This window comes from Grammomys surdaster, unplaced genomic scaffold (genome assembly GCF_004785775.1).
Source record: "Grammomys surdaster isolate TR1022 unplaced genomic scaffold, NIH_TR_1.0 150, whole genome shotgun sequence".
In the NCBI taxonomy this organism is placed as follows: Eukaryota; Metazoa; Chordata; class Mammalia; order Rodentia; family Muridae; genus Grammomys; species Grammomys surdaster.
In genome coordinates, this window is record NW_021604608.1 from 642,012 (window position 1) to 662,113 (window position 20,102).

At 39.5% G+C, this 20,102-nt stretch overlaps 1 protein-coding gene across 11 annotated transcripts in view; it reads right to left on the reverse strand.

Moving 5' to 3' along the window:
- Positions 1-20,102, reverse strand: part of Ldb2 (LIM domain binding 2) — a 329,342-nt gene that overhangs the window by 43,996 nt on the left and 265,244 nt on the right. For all 11 annotated transcript variants that reach the window (XM_028765307.1, XM_028765306.1, XM_028765313.1 and 8 more), the window contains exons 4-5: positions 15,255-15,377; positions 12,848-12,931 (exon numbers count right to left, since the gene is read on the reverse strand). In XM_028765307.1, coding sequence (XP_028621140.1) covers positions 12,848-12,931; positions 15,255-15,377 — 207 coding nt within the window. The remainder of the gene's footprint in view (positions 1-12,847; positions 12,932-15,254; positions 15,378-20,102) is intronic.

Here is a 20,102-nt window from a genome sequence, read left to right on the forward strand (position 1 = left end):
ACCTTTTAGCAGAGATGTCTACTGGATGCCTGCAGACCAAAACTGGACTGTTATTTCAATGAATAGGATCCCTAGTGTTTAAAGATCCTTAGATTACAGCCACATAATACTGGCTCCAGATTCTCAATATGGAGCACATCAGAATAGTGATGGTACTCTCCAGTGCTGTGTCTGAATATCTCTCTCTCTCTCTCTCTCTCTCTCTCTCTCTCTCTCTCTCTCTCTCTCTCTCTCTCACACACACACACACACACAGTGATCTCCATGGTTTTAATTACCTTTATCACATCACCTTTTAAAATCAACTCTGGATGTCATAAATATCCTCAAATCCAACAAGTTAAATACTAAACAAAGAACTGCAACCCACCTGCATCATGCCTGCCATTACCCAACACTCTCAGAAGTGAAATGTCTGTTTTATCTTTGTGTTGTCAAGGTTTCTGAAATCCTGTTCTACAGGCTGAGAACAGCAGGGTCCACATCTCCTTCCCCTTCACACTTCTTGTCAATTTAATCACCAAAGTGAATTAACTGTTCTCTCCCCAAATATTTCAGATGCATCTTAGTGAGTGGTCATCCCTTCAAAGCGTTCTACTGCTTACGATATACTTTTTAACATTAAGAATTGTATTCATTCTGTGTAGGAAATGCCAGTTCACATTAAAGTATATTGAAGGCATAGCCTGAAAAGAAAAATTACCAGAAAGCCATATTTCCCTCCCAAAGCCATGGGATCAGATGGTTTCACCGGATTAGATACACATAATATAAATGGAGAAGTCCAAAAATCCTTTCAAAACTGTATAACTTCAATGCCATTCAAGTTTTTCTAGAAAAGGGAAAAATGTTTCTAAAATGTTCATGAGTATTCATAAGAATACCAGAAGTCTCAATACAAAACAAAATAATTTCATTAAACTTTTCCATTGAATATTGATAAGGCAATGATAAATGTTAGCATTATTTAATATTAAATGTAAGTAATTAACAGGAGTAGACACATTGAACAAGCAAGACTTCCCCAGAATGGAATGTTGATTTGTCATCAAGAAAGCAGGGTGAAGTGTTGTTTAGTGTTTTATAGTAGGAAAATAGTCCGTGTTGTTTGATCTTGTCCAAGTTTCTTAATGTGGTATTGTGATCATGGCAAAAATAGAAAAGTCAATGTTAGGCAGTGACTAAATCAGTTGATGATTGCTAAGAAAATATAATGCAACTTTGAATATCCATTGTATCAAATAAGCCTTGTTGGTTATTATCATGTTTAGTAATAACAGAAAAAATAAGGGCATCTCCTTAGATACTAGAATTACATGTCATAAAATTTAATACCATTAAAACTTTGAAATAGCTCCTACTATAGTAAAATAAGAAATTACCTGAATATGAGAAATGTGTCTATCTCACACATAAGCCATGTCCTGCTAATGAAAAGACCGAGAACATTCCCATTAAAGCCAGACACTGAGTGAGTGCGTTAATTACACTGGCGCTCATTTAACACGTTCTAATGGTGCTAGCCAATATAACTAGAACAAAGACAGAGTATAAAATACAAGAATGGATAAGAGAAAAATCATCCTTTACCAATGATATAATAATTTAGCTGAAGTGCCCAAGCGGGTCAACTTAAAACATAAACACCATTAAAATATTTTGAAAATTCCAGTCTAGATGAAAAAGAAACATTTCTTAAGAATCCAGAAAAAAAAATAAAATTACAGTCTATTAGATACAAAGCATGGTAAAGTGACAATACCTTTAGAAATTTAGTATAAGATTCAGAATGGATAGTCAAATTAACACAATAGATACTGAATGTCAAAAATGAACTCAGATACTCAGTGAGATTTATAATATGCTGAAAGTAGGATTTTAAATCCAGGAGAACAATGTGCATCAATCAATAAGTGGTGCGTAAATAACTAAGGAGCTAGAGAAATTTCTCATACTTCAAAATCCTTTCCATTCCTGGAAGATTGATTGCTTGTATTAAAAAACAAGAAAATAACAACAACCTAAAAACAAACAACCCCAGCAGAAGCTAGTTTAATTTAGAATGAGGCCTTAGAAAAAAACAGAATAATAATCTGTTTTATTATTATTATACATATATCAATATATAAAAATTATGATAATATGTTCATTGTATATAGTGATATAATGTGTATATTTTTTCTCAATGGATAAAGCAAATAAAATTTTAAAACTTTAAATTTGTAACATCAGTTATATTACAACCAAATCATTTATTGAAAAGTAAAAGCACCTATGTACATGTACATGTATAATGGAACCAGTGGGTATAACTCAGTGGTAGAGCACAGGTTTTACATATACATATAGAAGAGAAAGAACAGGAGCCCAATAGAAAAATGGGTGAGGGACATATGAATTCTCATGAAAGGAAATAGAAGTGGTCCAGTTTTAATTATTTTCATTTACGCACATGTGTCTGTGAATGTATGGTGCATGTGTGGGAGTGTAAGTGGAGGCCGAAAGAAAAGAGGGTGTTGGATCCTCTGGAGCTAGAGTTCCAGAGGTTTCTGAACAACCTGATGTGCGTGGTGGCAATGAACCAGTGTCCCTTGGAAGAGCTGAAAGTACCCTTAGTACTAGGCCATCCTCCCACTGCATAAATTAAGCATATCAGAAGGTGATTCATTTCTTTTGTAATAAGAAAAATGGATATTAAAATGAAAATGAGATTACCTATAATATTAGAGTTTGTTTAAAAAAATCAATAACTGTTAAATAGTGTGGAAAAGATGTGATCAAATTTTGAAAATTTATTCTGTGTGAGCATATATGAGACGGGTGGGCACACATGACCAGATGTACATGTGGAGGTCAAAAGATGAATTTTATGGAGTTGGTTCTCTTCTACTTTCGTGTGGGTTGTAAGGTCCAAATTTGGGAGACAGTGCTTGTGTAGCAAAAAACATTCCATGTTTAGCCACTCACTGGACCAAATAGGCACTTCCATAAGACTCTGGTAGAGTAGAACTTGCTACACCCACCATGCTAAAGAGCTTGACATTTGTCAAAATTGAAGTGCACGTCTTTCTAGGCAAGTCGTCTTTCTGGCAAACTGATGCCCTGGATCTTCTCCTACAGATTTAGTTTTTAAAATCTGTCTCGTGCAAAAACCTAATATTAAAGGCTATTTGCACATCACTACTAACCATAGAAAGGGATTAGAAACTACCAGAATGCCCGTCAATCTAGTATGGATAACATGCGTTATTATACATGCTAAAGTAATGTCCTTCCCTGGGACATAACAATAACATAGCACTATAGATACGGTCTGTTCCACTGTGTGTGAACTTGTGTGTATCTGGAGGTGAGTGTGCGTATTTAAGGCAATACATGCTAGAAGACACACAGATTAGATTATGCCTGAAAGAAAAAACAAACAAACAAACAACAAACAAACAAACACAAGACAGTTGTGGCTGTCTCTGCAGAGGGCTGCTCTGCAGGTGTAGGTAGTTTGCTTTTGTATGCTTTAAATTTTGTGCTACATGAAGAAATGATCTGTTCAAAATATGCATCATTTATGTTTTTTATAAACAATAAGGAGACAGTTATATGATTGGCAACACTTGGCACAGGGTTGTCACTTGGTAAATGGCTGTTACATTTCCCACTATGACATTGAATAAGAGTTGGGTGACAGTGGTGGGCAGTGGGAAATCATGAAGCCTGCTGTTTTTCTATCTGGCTGTTATTCATGTCCCTTAAATATTAGTGTCGTCCAAATGAAATGGACAATAGCTAATGTTTTTTGACCTGTAAAAATAGCAATCTCACTTATTCAGTTCAATATTATTTTCATCTGTGCAAATTAGAAAGAGATAGTGACAGAATGCTGGCTGTCACTTTCTTCGTTGTCACCTGAGTCTCCATAGTTTGTAAATGTGGAGAGTGAGGACTCAGAGAGTGAGCAAGGCTAATGGGGATGCTGACCTGGGTGAATCAACGTGGGTCATGTGCTTTGAATAGTGAGCAGCTGGGATGGAATCACAATGGATTTACTTAGACTTTTGTTCAAAGCTCACTGATTTGTTAGGTAAGACAGCGACAGTTTGAACAACAGGGGTTAAGGCAATAAGGGGGAGAGGATCACCAGCTTACTAAGCTTTGAGAGGAGCTTGGTATGATGGTGTAGTGCTTACTTTTCTTATGGCTGACACTCAATACTTAACCAGAAGCAGCTTAAGGGATCTATTTTGCCTCACAGTTTATGAAGAGACATAGTACATCATACAGAGGAAGGCTTGGCAGTAGGGGCATGAGGTATCTGACCACATATCTGCAGTCAGAAAGCAGAGAATGCACAGGATGTGGGCCCAAGACATAAAACCTTAAGGCTTCTGTAGTCACCCACTTTCTCCAGCAATGCTTTACCTCCCAAGGGTTCCCACCATCTTCCAGAACACCTCTATAGCTGGGACTCTACATGAGCCTGTGTGGAATATTTCACATTCAAATCATAATTGATTAATCAGCAGAATTTGAGTTTAGTGGTACTGCAGATTGAGATAAGTAAAATCGAGAGGTTTGAATCCTCATGACCTTACAGCTTCCTATAATTTGGTGCTTTAAAATTAGGGTTTAAAGAATTGTAGTTTCAGATGGACAGGAAGACGGTGTCCAGCAAAATGGAAATGCATCCAGACATAAACCCAGAAAGGGAGCTTGAGCCTGGGTAACTGGTATGCTGAGGCTACTTTTCCCTGTTTCAGCTAGATACCCTGATTTTTTCCTCAACTTAAATTCAAAAAGCTCAAAATTTCTCCGTTTGTCCTTTTCTATTTTCCTTATACACATTTTCCCTCTTCTCAGATAATTCCAGAAAATTGGAAAGGGATGTCTTATAAGTCAACTCCAGATCCCACCATATACTTAATTTCACAATCTCCAACCTTTCCTTAAACTAACTGGCAATTTCCCACCTTGCCATGTGCCTTGATTTTCAGTGTCTTGTTTAACAACAATTTTCTCCTCTTTTTCTGTATCTGAAGCTTGGAAATTGCTTTCTTTAATCCAGGTCCGATTTGTACTTTTAAGGCCAATCACTTATGGTTCTGAAATTATTTTAAGATTACTTGGCTAGCATATTGTTTTTGTTTCATTATTTGGATATATACTATAATCTATATCATCTGTTATATACTTTATGCATGTGCTTATATATAAGGTACTCTGATGATCATTCCCTCCAGCCTGACCTTGGAGATCATTGCTTGCTAGCTGCTATAATCTATGTAAGCTATGATTACTTCACTTCTTTAAGAGTGAATTGCATGTACTGCCTTGCCATGTAGCCATGTGTACTACTTTTCTATTTCTAAATGCAATTAAAAATGCCCTTTGGGTGTTCCAGGTTTTAATCATTCTCAGTGTGAAGCATACTACTGTCTCTGAAGGGTCTCCTCTGCCTTCTCTCAAATGGGGCTTTTTTCTGAAGAGGAAAAGGGGGACAAAGGGGGAAAGCAGTGGGAGTAGGAGAAGAAAGGAGGAGGGGATGATGGAAAGGAGAGTAAGGAAGGAAGGAAGTGGGGAAGGGGAGGAGATAGTGAGATGAAAAAGGAGCAGGGAGAGGAGGAGGAAGAACAGGAGGAGAAAGAGGAGAAGGAGGAGGAGAAGGCAAAGGAGAAAGATGGGGAGATCAGTGAGACTAAAATTTTACATCCTCAGGCTTTCAAATTCTTTGTCCAGGGCTGGATTTGAAGTCTGAGCCCTCTTTCTCACAGAGGATTGGAGCAGAAACTCATAGTTCTAAATTCTAGAAGGTGCCATGGCCCGATTTGTGTGGGGGTTTCAAGTATAGGGAGAACAGGGAGGAGAGAATGGAAATTGGGTACTGGATGGAATCTCTAGGACATGCCAGAAAACTGGAATGGGAGGACACCCCAGGAAGACTATTGGGGTGACTACCTGAGACTCCTAGCAGTGGCCACTTCCTGCAGCCATGCAAAACTCCAAGTGGAGGGATAAGGACAGTAACCCATCCACAAAACTTCAACCCAAATGTGTTCTGACTACAAGATGTGCAGGGACAAAGATGGAGCAGAGACTGAGGGAATGGCCAACCAATGACTGACCCAACTTGAAACCTATTCCAAGGAACCGATCTCTGACACTATTAATGAGGCTCTGTTATGTTTGCAGATAGGATCCTAACATATCTATCCTCTGTAAGCCTCCACCCAGCAGCCAATGGAAACAGATGCAGATACCCACAGCCAAACATTAGATGGAGCCCAAGGAGTCTTGTGGGAGAGTTGGGGGAAGGACTGAGGGACCTGAAGAGGATAAGGACTAAACAAGAAGATCAACAGTCAACTAACATGGGCCCTTGGATGCTCCCAGAGATTAACACACCAACCAAAGAGTAAACAGGCTGGACCTAGGCTCCCCGCACATACGTAGCAGATGTGTAGCTTGGTCTACATTTAGGTCCCCCCAACAACCGCACTGGGTGCTGTCCCTGACTCTGTTGCCTGTCTGTGGATCCTGTTCCCCTAACTGGTGGCCTTGTCTGGCCTCAGTGGGAGAGGATACACCTAGTCCTGCAGTGACTTGATGTGCCAGGGTGAGGTGATACCCAGGGGTGTCTCCCCTTCTTAGAGAAGAATGAAACGCAAGATGGGGGGCGGGAAGATGTACAAGAAGAGGACTGGGAGGAGGAGAGCTGATATTGGAATCTAAAATGGATGAATGAATTAATAAATAAATAAATAAACAAATGATAATGATTTCAATTTCAGTGTTAGAGGTGTATATAGGTTCCTCAGTAATTAACAGAACTATAGACAATACTTGAGGAACACAGAGTGGAGCTCTGAACCAGATTCAGCTCGCACATGTTATGGTAGTCTTTGCCAATCTCCTATGGAGCATCATCCTTCAACTTTTGACCAGCATCTCCTCATCATGTGAATAAGACAACCCTCAAATGGCTGTGTATTTCAATCAATAGGGTGAGTGTCAGGGTCATGCATTTGTTTGTATCAAAAATGTCAACTTGTATGGTAGTTTTAAAATTCTCATTTTTTGGATATGGCCTAACTCTGTAACAAATAGCTGCAAGCCTGCCATGGATGAATTTCTAAAGAACATGCTTTAGTCCTCTGGTGATCTATAACATGCCAGGCACTGCATCAGGCATGGGAGATTTGCCTGGGTGGGTTTTGCCACCCTAGAATGTCAAGGCTTTGCCACTGCTCTGTCTGAACGCATGAAGCAAGAAAAGGGCAGCCTGCATCCCAGTGCAGTCTGTTGGTCCACCTTAGTCCCTCTGTGGGGCACCTTCTCCATCCTCAGGCTTGTTGTGGCATTTAGGTAAAAATTCCTTCTTCTCTTATGTGATCAAGGGAAATATTTGGCCAGGAGTCAAAGTCTTACAGAAATAAGAAAAACCTCAGCAGGATTCTAGTGCTGACTTCAGTCACACTCAGTCTCCTGAAGGCTACTTTATGTCCTTCTGTTGGGGACATTTTCCAAAGTTAATTGCCCAATACTTCTAGGCATTGGTTTGCACTCCCCACGCTGTCAGTGGAGATGACTTGCAGAGAGCAGTGTTCGTTAAGGCACGACAACAGCAACAGCAAAATTCTTCATTCGTGTGGGAAATTAAAGGTGCAGCATCAAAACAAAACAAGCCACTCGCAACCAAAAACACAGGACTCTGAAATGCCCAGGCTTTAATTCCCACTCTCACTTGCTATCACTCATTTGAAGAGATAAGCTTATTTAAAAGTAACAATAGAATAAAGCCTGTAGATAACGTTAAAATCTTCCAAAACAATGATTGTACATTTGTAACAATAGCTGTATTCAGAAGGTACGTTGGTTACTCTCCCCATTGCTTTGACTGACAGTTCATTTTGGCTTCCATATCATTTTGGCTTCCATATAAAGGAGTATAGCTCATCACAGAGGAGAAGGCATGGCAAGTAGAGTGGAAGTGGCTAGTCACATTGCATCTACAGTATAGGAAGCAGAGTGCAGATAGGAAGTGGGGGCTCTCAAACCTCGAGGCCTTTCTCCAGTGACTCACTTCCTTCAGCAAGCCAGGACCTTCCAAAGTTCCACATCTTTGAAAACCAGTTCCCTAGCTGTTTGACCAAGTGTCAAACACATGAGCCCATAGGAGACATTCCACATTGAGATCCAGCGAGAGGGACCAAATATAACACATATCCTGAGCCCTCTCCTCTACCCCACATCATTCCTTGATCCCTTGTCCCTCTTCCTGATTTTCCATATTCTTTCTCCTCTCCTTCTGATTTTCTGTATGGTTTCAGAACCCCAGGAAAGAATTCAAAACCATGACAACATCTAAGTGGACAACAACTGCAATGAAGCTTTCTTGGCTTCCTGGAGTAGTAATTCAGTTTACAAAGCATCTCCGTATGCTTTTTACAGTAACTGTCACCTGTGACACAGATACTCTGACTTATAATGGGCACAAATATTCACACACACAGAGGACAGATCTCTGAGAAGTTAGGCTACTTGATAAATATCACATGCATGCGACTCACTTTCAGTCACAGCAGTGAAACTTGGACTCTAACCTACTATACAGAATGTGACTCAAATTTAGTGGGCTCCTTATGAGTTGGGTTCTTATGAAGTTCACCAATCCTCATGGCAGTCTTGTGAGATGTCTCATTCCTAATTTTCAGAAGAGGACAATGAGGCTCACGGAACTTAAGCAGCTTGCTCGAAACCAGACAGACAAGTAAGAAATTGATAAGTGAATCCTCTATCAGGAAACACAATCAAGAGCAGCATGCATAAAGGGGTTTGGAGGGAAGGAATTAAGGACAGCAACAACTTGAAGATGACTTCCCCTTCCGATCAGAGGGACAATTAAATAACCACTGTCACCATACCACACTGGAGAAACTGCAGCTATTGTATGTGCTTAATGTGATACCATTGCTCACCAAATAATGATAAGAAACCATATACTGTGGTTGAAGAGATGGCTCAGCACTTAGGAGCACTTGCCGCTCTCTTGCAATGGATCTGAGTTTTTATCACATACAGCCACCTGAAACTATAGCTGCAGAGGCATCTGCACTCACTTTCACATAGCCCAGCACAGACACATACATGCACAATTAAAAATAAAGACTGAAATATATATCTTTTTGTTTTAAAAAAAGTCTTATGCAACCTGATTGCATGTAAGCAAAAATCACGCGTAGGGATAGGTCTAGAGTCAGAGAACATACAAATGGGATATCTCCTGGTTAAGATTCAGGATAATAATCATCTTAACATTGTGTTAAGCATAACATTTAAAACACAAAATGTGTATCATAGCAGCTAAGAAAGCCAGGCCAAAGGAAATAGACAAAGTACTCACCAAAAAAACAAAACAAAACAAAACAAAACAAAACAAAACAAAACAAAAAAACAACTGTTCTTCAGAGTGGAAAGAATACATTTGCAAAATAATGAAAGGTGCAGAATAAATTTTAGTCTAAAAACTTATACTTATATAGAATAAACAGGAATACTATGGAACAAAAATATGACACTGGAAATTCAGAGTCAGAAGCTTTAAGCAGGATTTTTTCACATTAGAGAGAGTGAGAAGATTCTTTTATTTTTCAATACAATACAGCCCACTTCTATGCTGCTTAGTTTCCATGGTGAAATTCTAGGAGTGACTTTGAAAATTAATCATACAGGTTTTTTTTTTTTTTGGTGTCATTCAAAATCAAATCTATCATTTAACAAGCCATCTGCTAAGTATTCATTCAAGTGACATTTCCTTGGAACTTAGAAGTCTTCATGTTACTTAGACCATGGAGCAAGAGATAAAGTGATGCTTTGTCTATGGGACCTGCCAAGAATCTGCCAAGGACCCATGGGCTGAGAACTCCAGCAATGCCAGGGGAGAGACTCTCACAGGAAGTGATAGAAGAATACATCTGGAAGGAAGAAAAGGATCTTGCCTGGGAAACTTGGGGATAGGAGGGCAGGAATTATGTGATGAAACAAGCTGAACTGTGGAAACCTGGAAAGAAGAAATCATGACCAGTTTGATGAAGATTCTTATGGCTTCCATGCTATCAGTACCCTTGTCCATTCCTACCTGTGAAGCAGCAGGGCTGTGCTGTAAAACACATGGATGTTCCAGCAGGCTTCCTCAGTTCAGCTTCCTAGCTCTGCCATTTGGTTCGCAAAGCTGGGTGACTTACTTCACTTAGCCTCTCCATAGCTCATTCTCTCCTGAGGGTGCTGACCCTGGACAGGGTTTTTGTGAGACTTCTGGACTTCTAGGTTAGGAGCTGTGTGGTGCAGGCCCTGATATATAGCCAGTACCACCCTGAAATGTCCCAAAGGATTCCTACATTCACATTCAGGAGGGTTAGCATTTCTTCCACCTTCAGAGTCTTCGTGTACTAAAGGTAGGGGACTGGTGAACGTGATGCACTTGATTACACAGTAGAGGTTAACCATTTACAGATAACTAGGAGAGGCATGGTGTAAGGGACTTTGGTTTCAGTTACTCACCAAAGAGTCTGTCTAAAAATATCACCAAGACATTAGTCATAAAGTCTAGAACATGTTCCAGAGTCCCTGATCCCAATGTGTCTCAGCTGAGAACATGGCATGGAATGCCGTCCTTCTGAGGAAAGGGATAGCTATAGCTTTCACTTCTTCTGGGTCCCCGAGGAGAGATAATATAGAGGCGAAGGGTGGCTATGTGGAGTCTGTGCATAGGTTCATAACAAAGCCTCAATTGTTTCCCAGGCCCAGTTACCCATCCACAGAGCCTACCAAGCCCAAGTAGGGTGGTTCTGAATGCAGAGTTCTGATGTTTGGGAACACAGCTCCAGGTGTCCCAGCTGAGTGCACTTCAGAGATTCTCACTCTTCTTGGCAGATTTTGGGTGTCCTCAGAGTAGACAGTGTTTCAGGGCTGTTACGACTGAGAAGGTGATGGATGCGGTGGTGGGAAGTCTAACCAATTCTGGTTCTTGCCTGTTCTGGTTTTGGTTCCAAGGCCTCTGGGTGATGGAGAGAACCTTCTTTCTCAACCCAGAACCAGGACTCTGCCAGATCTTCCTCATCACTAAATAATTTCTCCAAGCCGAGCAGACAGGTCAGTCAAGACCCACCACATTTACCCTCTCATCCCTCATGGCTCTTCACTGGGCATGATGACCATAAAATCTGCTATAAGCTCTGGTGGCACATATGTTCCATCATCTGGTGTAAATTCTGTTCTCACTTAGTGGAAACTTCCTGCCTTTTCTTTCAATTTTCTTGTGTCTTTCTTTGCCCACTCTATTCATGAACCATCTTTCATATGAAACCTTATTCTGAATTATTTCTCATCCTGAGGTATCTTAGATTTTTTTTCTGGAAACTTCCATCATGTTATTTACCACTCTACAGTGTCTTCTTTTCATGAGTCTCACCCCTTAGGGATGAATTTCTTAGTGACAGAGAGTTGACTTTTTCCTTTGTATTTTCAGGATCTAGAACTGTGTGAATGAATTGAAAGAATACCTCCAGCTTCACAGAAGAGTAAGCCTGGCCAAAATTTATTTCATTTCAGCAGGTGCAAGGCTTGTACACAGAACACAGTGGCTACAAAATAGAACCCATAGACCCAAAGTGGAAGAGTGGGCAGATAAGCCATAGTATCAACTCTGTGGTGGGAGAAAACTAGTGAGTCAAATTGCTGCACAGAGAGGAGATAGTGTATCAGGGGCAAACTGGTTGTCGCTTTCTCAGGATTCTGGAGTACAATGCTCTTTTTGTGACTGAAACCAGATATGCCACCAGTGACTTGGCTGTTGGAATTCTATGTTAAACTGGTGTGATCATTGTAACTCGATCAGAAGAAATATGGAGTCACTCAGTGTTGTATAGGGAAGATGCTGTCTAATAAAACATTTACATTTAAAAACAATTTACATCACATCAGAAAAGCCTATGTCATGTTGTATAGAGGATTTATAAGGCCTAGAAATATCTCCATTTAGCACCCTGTTGAAATTCTCCAGAAAACTATAGCCCTGGCTACTTGCCTTGAGTGGCACACTGATGTCCTTAGGAGGAGATGAGTCCAAGATGAGACCACACAGAGGCAGCGAACTCAAATAATGCCATACTAGATAGTGGACACAACTACAGACTGAGTATTACCAAAGCACTTATGAAAGAAATACATGGCTCCCTTTTGAGTAATCAAATCCAAGAGTCATACAACAGTCTTAGCAAACTCAACTCTACCAAAGTGCAGATTTGATGCTATGTTAACTAAACCCCAACTTCTATTGCACCTATGCCCCCTCCACAAACATACATATACACACCCCTATACACACACACACACACACACACACACACACACACACGGGGAAGAGAGGGAGAATATACATCTGTGTTATGCATAGCTGGTTTATTTGGGAATCGAATCTAGCCCCCCTCTTTACATGCTAGGGAAACCCTCTGCACTTGAGCTATATCCCCAAGTCTCTTATTATGATTTCTGTTTTAATTTGACATAGGATTTCATTAACTTCTGAAGGATAACCTTGAGCTTATTCGGTAACCCATACAGCCCTGAACTTACACTGTCCTCTTTCCTGAGCCTCCTGTGAGCCTCCTAAGTAGCTGGGGTTATGTTCTGAGTTATGCAGCCTGGCTTATACTTCATTTTAACTCAGGTTTAAAACAAACAAGCAAAGAAAACCAACCAACCAGACACACACACACACACACCAAAATACAAAAACAAAATTAAACTAAAGTTTTTTTTCCAATTTCAATAAATAAAATCATTTAAGCAGTCTTACCCTGAGGTAGTTGAGGGTGAAGTTTGTGAGACCCATCCTGGTGATATTTTTGGACAGCTGATCCAGGACCTGAGGATCTTGTGCCTAAACAGGGAGGGGGAGGGAATAACATATTTCAGTCCTATGAGATGGTCTCCTGAAAGTGCTAGACTCTAGTCCTGCTGCTGAGATGCACACGCTTGACACCATTGACTTTTTCGTGAAGGGACAGGTTGCTGGAGACAATTTAATTTACATTTTGAAGTTGCTTGCATCTAGTACTCAAGAAGATTTTGAGATTGATTCTCCAAGAGTAGAAAACCAAACTGCCTCAGCTGTGCATTGGATCCAGGGTAAAAGGATGTTGCTTTTTCTGTGAGGGACCTTGGCCTTCTGTCTTCAGATAGAAAGCTACTGAGCTCTGTCAGAAGAACCCTAGTCTGAACAAGAGAAAGAGGTGCCTGTGAACTTGGCAAACCATACCTGTTCCCTGTCAATTTTTGAGTGGCAGTTGCAGATTAAATTTCCGGCTGTGATAGGAGTAGCATTTTTACTATCCAGAATGTAGGATACATTTGAAAACTTGCAGCTACCATAAAATGTATGATATAATAATATAACATGCCAAAATCCATCACATATATATGTAGAGCCTTTACTTTTGTATGAGGAGAAAGATGATTTTAACTTTCTTCCCCATTAAACTGAGGTTAGAGATCAATGTCCTCAATACTTTTTATCCTACGAGATGAAAAAGGTAGATATTAAATTTCTCAAAGTATCACAGGACCTAAAGTACTGCAGATTACCCCAAACATTATATTTGACCAGATTCCAAACCAAAAATATATCATTTTTTGAATTGTATTTGAAAGTGAGTTTTTGGTGGATCCTCTTTATTCTGCTTCTTTCTTAGCAAATTGGTGCCACACGTAGGGAGATACAGTAATATAGCCTTGTCTCCATGTCTGCACTCACGAGACCACCTCACATATGACTAATAGAACTTTATTCTTATCTGTGCTTCCGATTCAGTGACAGCATCATTCTTATTTGCAATCATAGACCCAAGTATGAATAAAAATGACCATAAAGTAACAGTTTCAAGTTAATTTTGAAGTAAGGTCTTTATGGACATTGAGCCTTTGTGGAAAGACCTGGCCTTATGTAGATTCATTGAATAATGTCATGTAAAAAATCCAAGTAGCTTGAGATGTAATTGGGCAGCAACCAATGCTAGAATGGGCCACCAATACCTACAGACATCCCACTATGATCCAAGTGTCATCCTAAGTTGGTTTTGCTGTCATTAAGTCTTAATGCTAAAGCGGGTTCTCCAAGGCATAACCACACTGCTATATAGATGAAGGACTAGAAATCCAGAGATGTCATATCAACTGCTCAAAGCTACTCATGGAGAGGAATATAATCGAATGAGTTCTCAATGTATGGCCTCAGATCTTACCCACACCCTTCTGATGCCCTTCCATGTATTTTGAGAAAACATAACAAATGCACCAGATTTCTTCCAGAAGAGTAGAAAGTGTGCAACTGCCTTTGAAGGTTCTGAAGGACTCTAAGCATGGTGAATCAGAAGAATTGAACATCGGTGTGATACAGCAGAAGACCCAGGGTCACCAGAAAGGGCAGAGATAGGGTTAAAGGGTTAGAAGGAGAAGGGTGAGAGTAAAGGTCTTGAGGGACAGGCTGGAGTCAAAAGGCTGGAGGACAGGTTTGGGACTCAAAACCAAGTGGGTCAGAACCGTGGTTTTGCCACATTTGGATTGAAAGACTTTGGGCCATCTCTCTGCTTTCTTTAGAAATAGAAATGATAATACATCAGTCCATGAGTGACAGATGCAGATTAAATCTCCAGCCAAAGGCCTGGTTTAGTAAATTCTGTAAATGGTGTATGTTGTTATTTTATTCTCTTTTGACTTTTCAGGTCCATAAACAAATCAGGCTTGTGAAGTCTGACTCTGTTGCATCTTCCCACTCTCTACCCTCATGCTGGTCAAATGTCATGGCTAAGAGGAACCAACAGCTCCTGAGTACAGGATCCTCACTTCCAGTCACATGATTCTAATCAGAATTAGAAACTGTCCCCACTTCTCATTACAGGTAACAGATGTATAAACCCAACTAGAGAAATATCTGATATTGAGTTGATGCAACTGAAGAAAATAGAAACCATTTGTCAAGGGAACTCCACTAATACATGAAAAAACTCTTACAAGTTTGGAAACAAAGGAGGCGAGAAAAGAGCTTGTGTGTTCACATGGTTGAGAGAAAGACTCAATACTTAGAACTGATTGTCTGTGGTGTGGTAATAGTGGGGGCTTTCTTTAGCCAGAACTGGGTTTCCTTGCTGAGTAAGATGCAGTGAGTATAAGAAGAAAGGAGATAAATTAGAAACAATATTACTTACGTGCATGGCTAGTATGCTTCTGGGGACCAGCTCCCTGTACTGTCTAATGGTAAAGTGCCACGTTTTTATTCTCATGAGGTCATCGAACGTGAACTCCAAGATCAATCTGCCTTCTGTGCATACCTGGGAGTGATAAACAGCACACTTATTTGCTTTGCAGCTCATACAAGCAATAGTTTGTAACTCGTACCAACTACTCAGTGTAGTGTCCTTTGAGGTCTTTGGGCAGTATCTCCATGGTACATAGGAACAGGAACAGATATCAGCTCTAGAGTCAATGGGTTGAGAAGATTGCCAAGTAGATTGCTAGTTCTAAGTACCAGTTATTCTACTTTCAATGAAAATTTACATGGTTCTGATTTTTTTATCTGGAAAAAAGGGGTCAAACTCATCTTCCAGGGACATTAGTTAGAAAGCAACTAGTACAGTTTGGTTGTCTCACCACCTTCTTTATTTTTCTGATACTCCTCCCTTGGGTACAACAGCCACACTCTTATTCTGTCCTTGGCTGCCTTAATTTGGAATAAAGTTTTCCACAAGATAACTTGCACTCAAGTGTGAGTTACTACAACATTGTCCATCAAGAGTACATCTTCATCTCCAAAGAGGAACTCCAAAGGGCAAGGTTTAACCCAGTGCAGTCACTGATGCAGGGGAAAAGAGAGGGTTGTCTAGGAACTATACCAATCACATCATCATCATCAGTGGCAGGTTTTGTTTATATTACATAAAAGGTTGGCTAGCCCTTTGCCTTCCTAAGAACACATGCGATATGTCAGAGTCTCTCTTCCCTTATAATTACTGACAAAGGTATTTTTAACTTTTCATATTTGTGTTGTTCTTAGAATATTGATGCAGCTCTACATACCACTCTTCGCTACCAATGACTTTGAAATGGAAGAAAACAATACAAGGCAATACATATCCTTATCCTTTTTTCAACTAAAAAACATCGAGTGGGGAATGACATCAGCAGTTGCAACTAGTTAATAAACCCATGTTAGCTTTGAGGAAAAAGTACGAGAATGCTTGGGGGCTTTGGAAACAGAGGATGCAAGATTTAACTTCTGACCCTACTTTTTACTTATTGTGGAACTTGAGGAAAATCAAATATGCCCCCACACCATCAAGTTTCCTTATCAACAGAACAGAGATAATAACATTAGGAAGAGTTATTGAGAAAAGTATCTCAGGGAATTCTATATGTAGAATGCTGGTTAGTGTGCCTGGCACAAGCAGAATGTTGGGAAGATATAGCTGAACAGATAAAACAAACAGAACTGAAGAGAAGAGAGAACCAATCGAGGTCACCATGATATTTGTGCTGAGATGCAGATCACAAGTAGTATTTCTGGGGAATGACTGGGGCTTGGGCTTTTAGACTACATCCATTTTCTCCTCTTTATTATGCTGAGTCTTTGCTCAGACTTTCTGGAAAAAAGATTTCCTAGTTAATGCAAATTTCTGAAAGAATGTATACAAATTAATCTGTGAAGCTATATAGTCCAGGAAGATAGTGGTTAACCGTTTCTATGAGATATGGCTAATGATTCTCCTCATGGGATAATACAGACCATGCCATTTAGGAAGTTCTGTCACAGGCAATGGTTGGAGGCTTTCCACGAACTCTAATGGGACAATTGAGAAGTTGTGGCGAAGAGTTACTATAGAAGGCTTAATAGGGCTCTGCTGAAGAAAGATGCACTTGGCATCTTCATTTTATCAAAGATCTGTTGGACACAATGAGATAAAGATTGATAATCTGGATGAAGACCTCAACCTTAGATCCAATTAGCAGAACTTTTGAGTAAGTTAAGACACATGGGCACCATGCCTTGAAACTCGGAGAGGGGTTGTCTGCTGAGCCTGGTTAGCTCTGAGTGTTAGTAGAAAGGGAGATGCACCAATGTCCCCAAACCATTCTTCCAAACACATCTTGAGCCTTGGAATTAATTTACCAAGGTTCTCAAATAAGTATCATGTAGATTAAACCAACTCCCTACCTCTGCTTCAGGATGTTAATTTCATACAAGTCACCCGCAGTGACAACTTTCAGAGAAGGGAGTTCATTGGTAAACTAATATTCATAGAGATATTCATACGCTATAATCTTTTCTTTTAAGAGATCGGATTATTAGCTAGTTAAATATATTAGCCTGGTTAAATGTCAGGGTTATTTATTGTTACTATTATTGATGTTGTTGTCGCTGTTGCTGTTGTTGTTGTTTTTATCATCTAATCTATTTGTTTTCTGTCTGTAAACCACAGGATTAGGGTAGAAAAAGGCTCTGGTCTGCTTCTACTAGATCCAAGTTTCATGATGAGAAGGCAAGCATGTAATCATTCTGATGTACTGCTCAGTTGGAGCATCTGCAGGGCCAAGGTCAGGTGCTTCCTTCCTTCACTTTGCCATAGCAAACTAGTTGAGACTTCTCTTGCAGATAAACTGTGTCAGGCCAAAAGAAGGAAAATTGCCACAAGTCAAATGTAGTCAAATGGGTTCTTTGTATCCAGGGCAAACTATGTGTAAAATGGAAATTCTTAAAACTGTTTCCCAGTTGACTACAACACATTCTTTTTTTAAAGTAAATTAAGTGATATCCAAAAATGAAAGATGAAAGAGAATTTTGCTCAGTGCTCTTCCCCCCTCCCGAATGATGATACATACAGCATCATCCCAAGACGCAGGGAGAGCCTCCACTTCTAATGAAAGCTAAAGGGAAGCAAAGGCTTTGTGGTTTGTTTTCTATGCAACCACCAAGAACCAAAACAGAGGTACATATGGAAGAGTGTATATCTCCTTTGTTAGGAAATATATAAAAAAATGAGCATATCTAATAAAGTAAAAGTAATGTTTTCCCGCTTCAAAAATAGCTGTACATTCTTATTAATCAATACAGTTAATACAGCTTTTATCTAAAGTTGGTCTTTAAAAGGAAAAAATATCCTGCTTTTCTGTTGGAATCCAAAAATCAAAAAGGGTCCCCAATTAAGAAAACATTTTCTGTTGTGCTGAATTCATGTTACCGTACTGTGAGCTCTGACATTTTGTTTCTGTGGTAACGAAAATCAGCTGATTAGTTGGCATGGCAACAGAAAAGATGTAATCCCAGCAGACACACTCTAATCAATGCCCCCAGCACAGATGGTCTCCGGAGGATCAACAAGAAAGAGGCTGGCAGGCATTCAGTTGATCACGTGCTAGCTTGAGACTAGGGCAGGAATGAGAAAAGTAAAAAAGAACATTTCTCAAACTACCCGGTAGCTTTTTAACCCTTCTCTGTCTCTAACTAATGAAGTAATATTGACCACGCAGTCATATGATTTAACAGCTCACAGAACATTGTGTGCATTTTTTAATAGGTGGGATTATTTAGTTTTGTGTCTTTATACATGAACAACAGCATGAGTCGAATAAAAAATTTAGAATATTTTCTGAAAAAAGCTCTCTAAATTTTACCTAGAAATATCAAATATGTAAAAGTGGGGGGAATATGCTCCTTAATTAATTAGGGGGATATGATCTTTGACAGAAGAAATTATAGACTGTAATGTGAAATACAGGATAAAGTCAGAATGGGAAATAATTGTCAAAAATTCAAGTGAGAAGTGTTTACTTAGAGGACATTTAGTTAATATGCTTCTAGGATATATTTGTCTCAGTAGTAAATAATTTCATGATAAATAATTGAGAAAAGGAAAAAAAATCCATAAACCAACGTTTGCAGAAGTGATGAAGGTATCCAGCAGTTGTTGTAACTATTGTTTTAATTTGCAAATACCAAGAATTTACATTTACAGTGGCTCTCTCAGACTCTTCCTATGTTCAGATATTCATATCCTTGAATATAACTCAAGGGTCTTTGACTCTAAAAGGCTCCCGGCATGCTCTTCTGATTATTAAGCCTTGTTTTTCTATTTGATTCGAAATTGAAAACATAAAAGAAAGGCTTTATTATGTGCATTTAAAAATTCTAATTACATATTTATCCTTAATCCATAATGTTCCTGGTATCAGGAAATTGCAAAATGCTCACTATACCCCTGAGGGATATTTAATATCTCTGTTGATTAGGAGTGTAGCTGATTTCCGATTCACGAGTTGACCAAATTTTCATAAAAGCAACTCGGAGCCATTGGGTCAAATGCTATTTGGGGAGAAACAGTTTAGTGATAGTCTAAATTAGAACAATGTAAGCTTCAGACACATAATGTGCTAAAAAAATTTCAGGAGTAAGACCAAAATGTTAGCACAGGTTTTACAATTCTCTTTCTTTGTGGGACCAAAAAGTCACTGGCTTATCGTTTGTTTAAAATAGGCATAGTGCTTTATTACACAAAGCTAAGTTGTTTTTAATTAACATAAGAACAGAAGGAAATTAGAGTAGCATAGTGAACATCGAGGGTGGAGGGACAGACAGGAGAGAGAGAGAGAGAGGAGAGAGGAGAAGGAGAGAGAGAGAGGAGAGGGAGGGAGGGGGGGAGGGAGGGAGAGAGAGAGAGAGAGAGAGAGAGAGAGAGAGAGAGAGAGAGAACATGATTCCTTTGAATCCTATCAAATTTCTTAAAAAATAAATGTCCATAATTAGCATCTGGATTAAGTCACTATAATGAAACTACATGTTCTAGAAAGAGATATTTTTCATCAGAGTATTGAAATATTTATTACAAGAATAGGCAAATAGTCTGTCCTGCCCTGGAGCAGAATGACATAGGTGGTCCAAATAATTGATGTTCTCAGCTCTTTCTAGTGATTGCCTTGTTTTCCTGAAAAGAAAGAAACACACACACACACACACATACACACACACACACACACACACACACACACACACACACACACACACA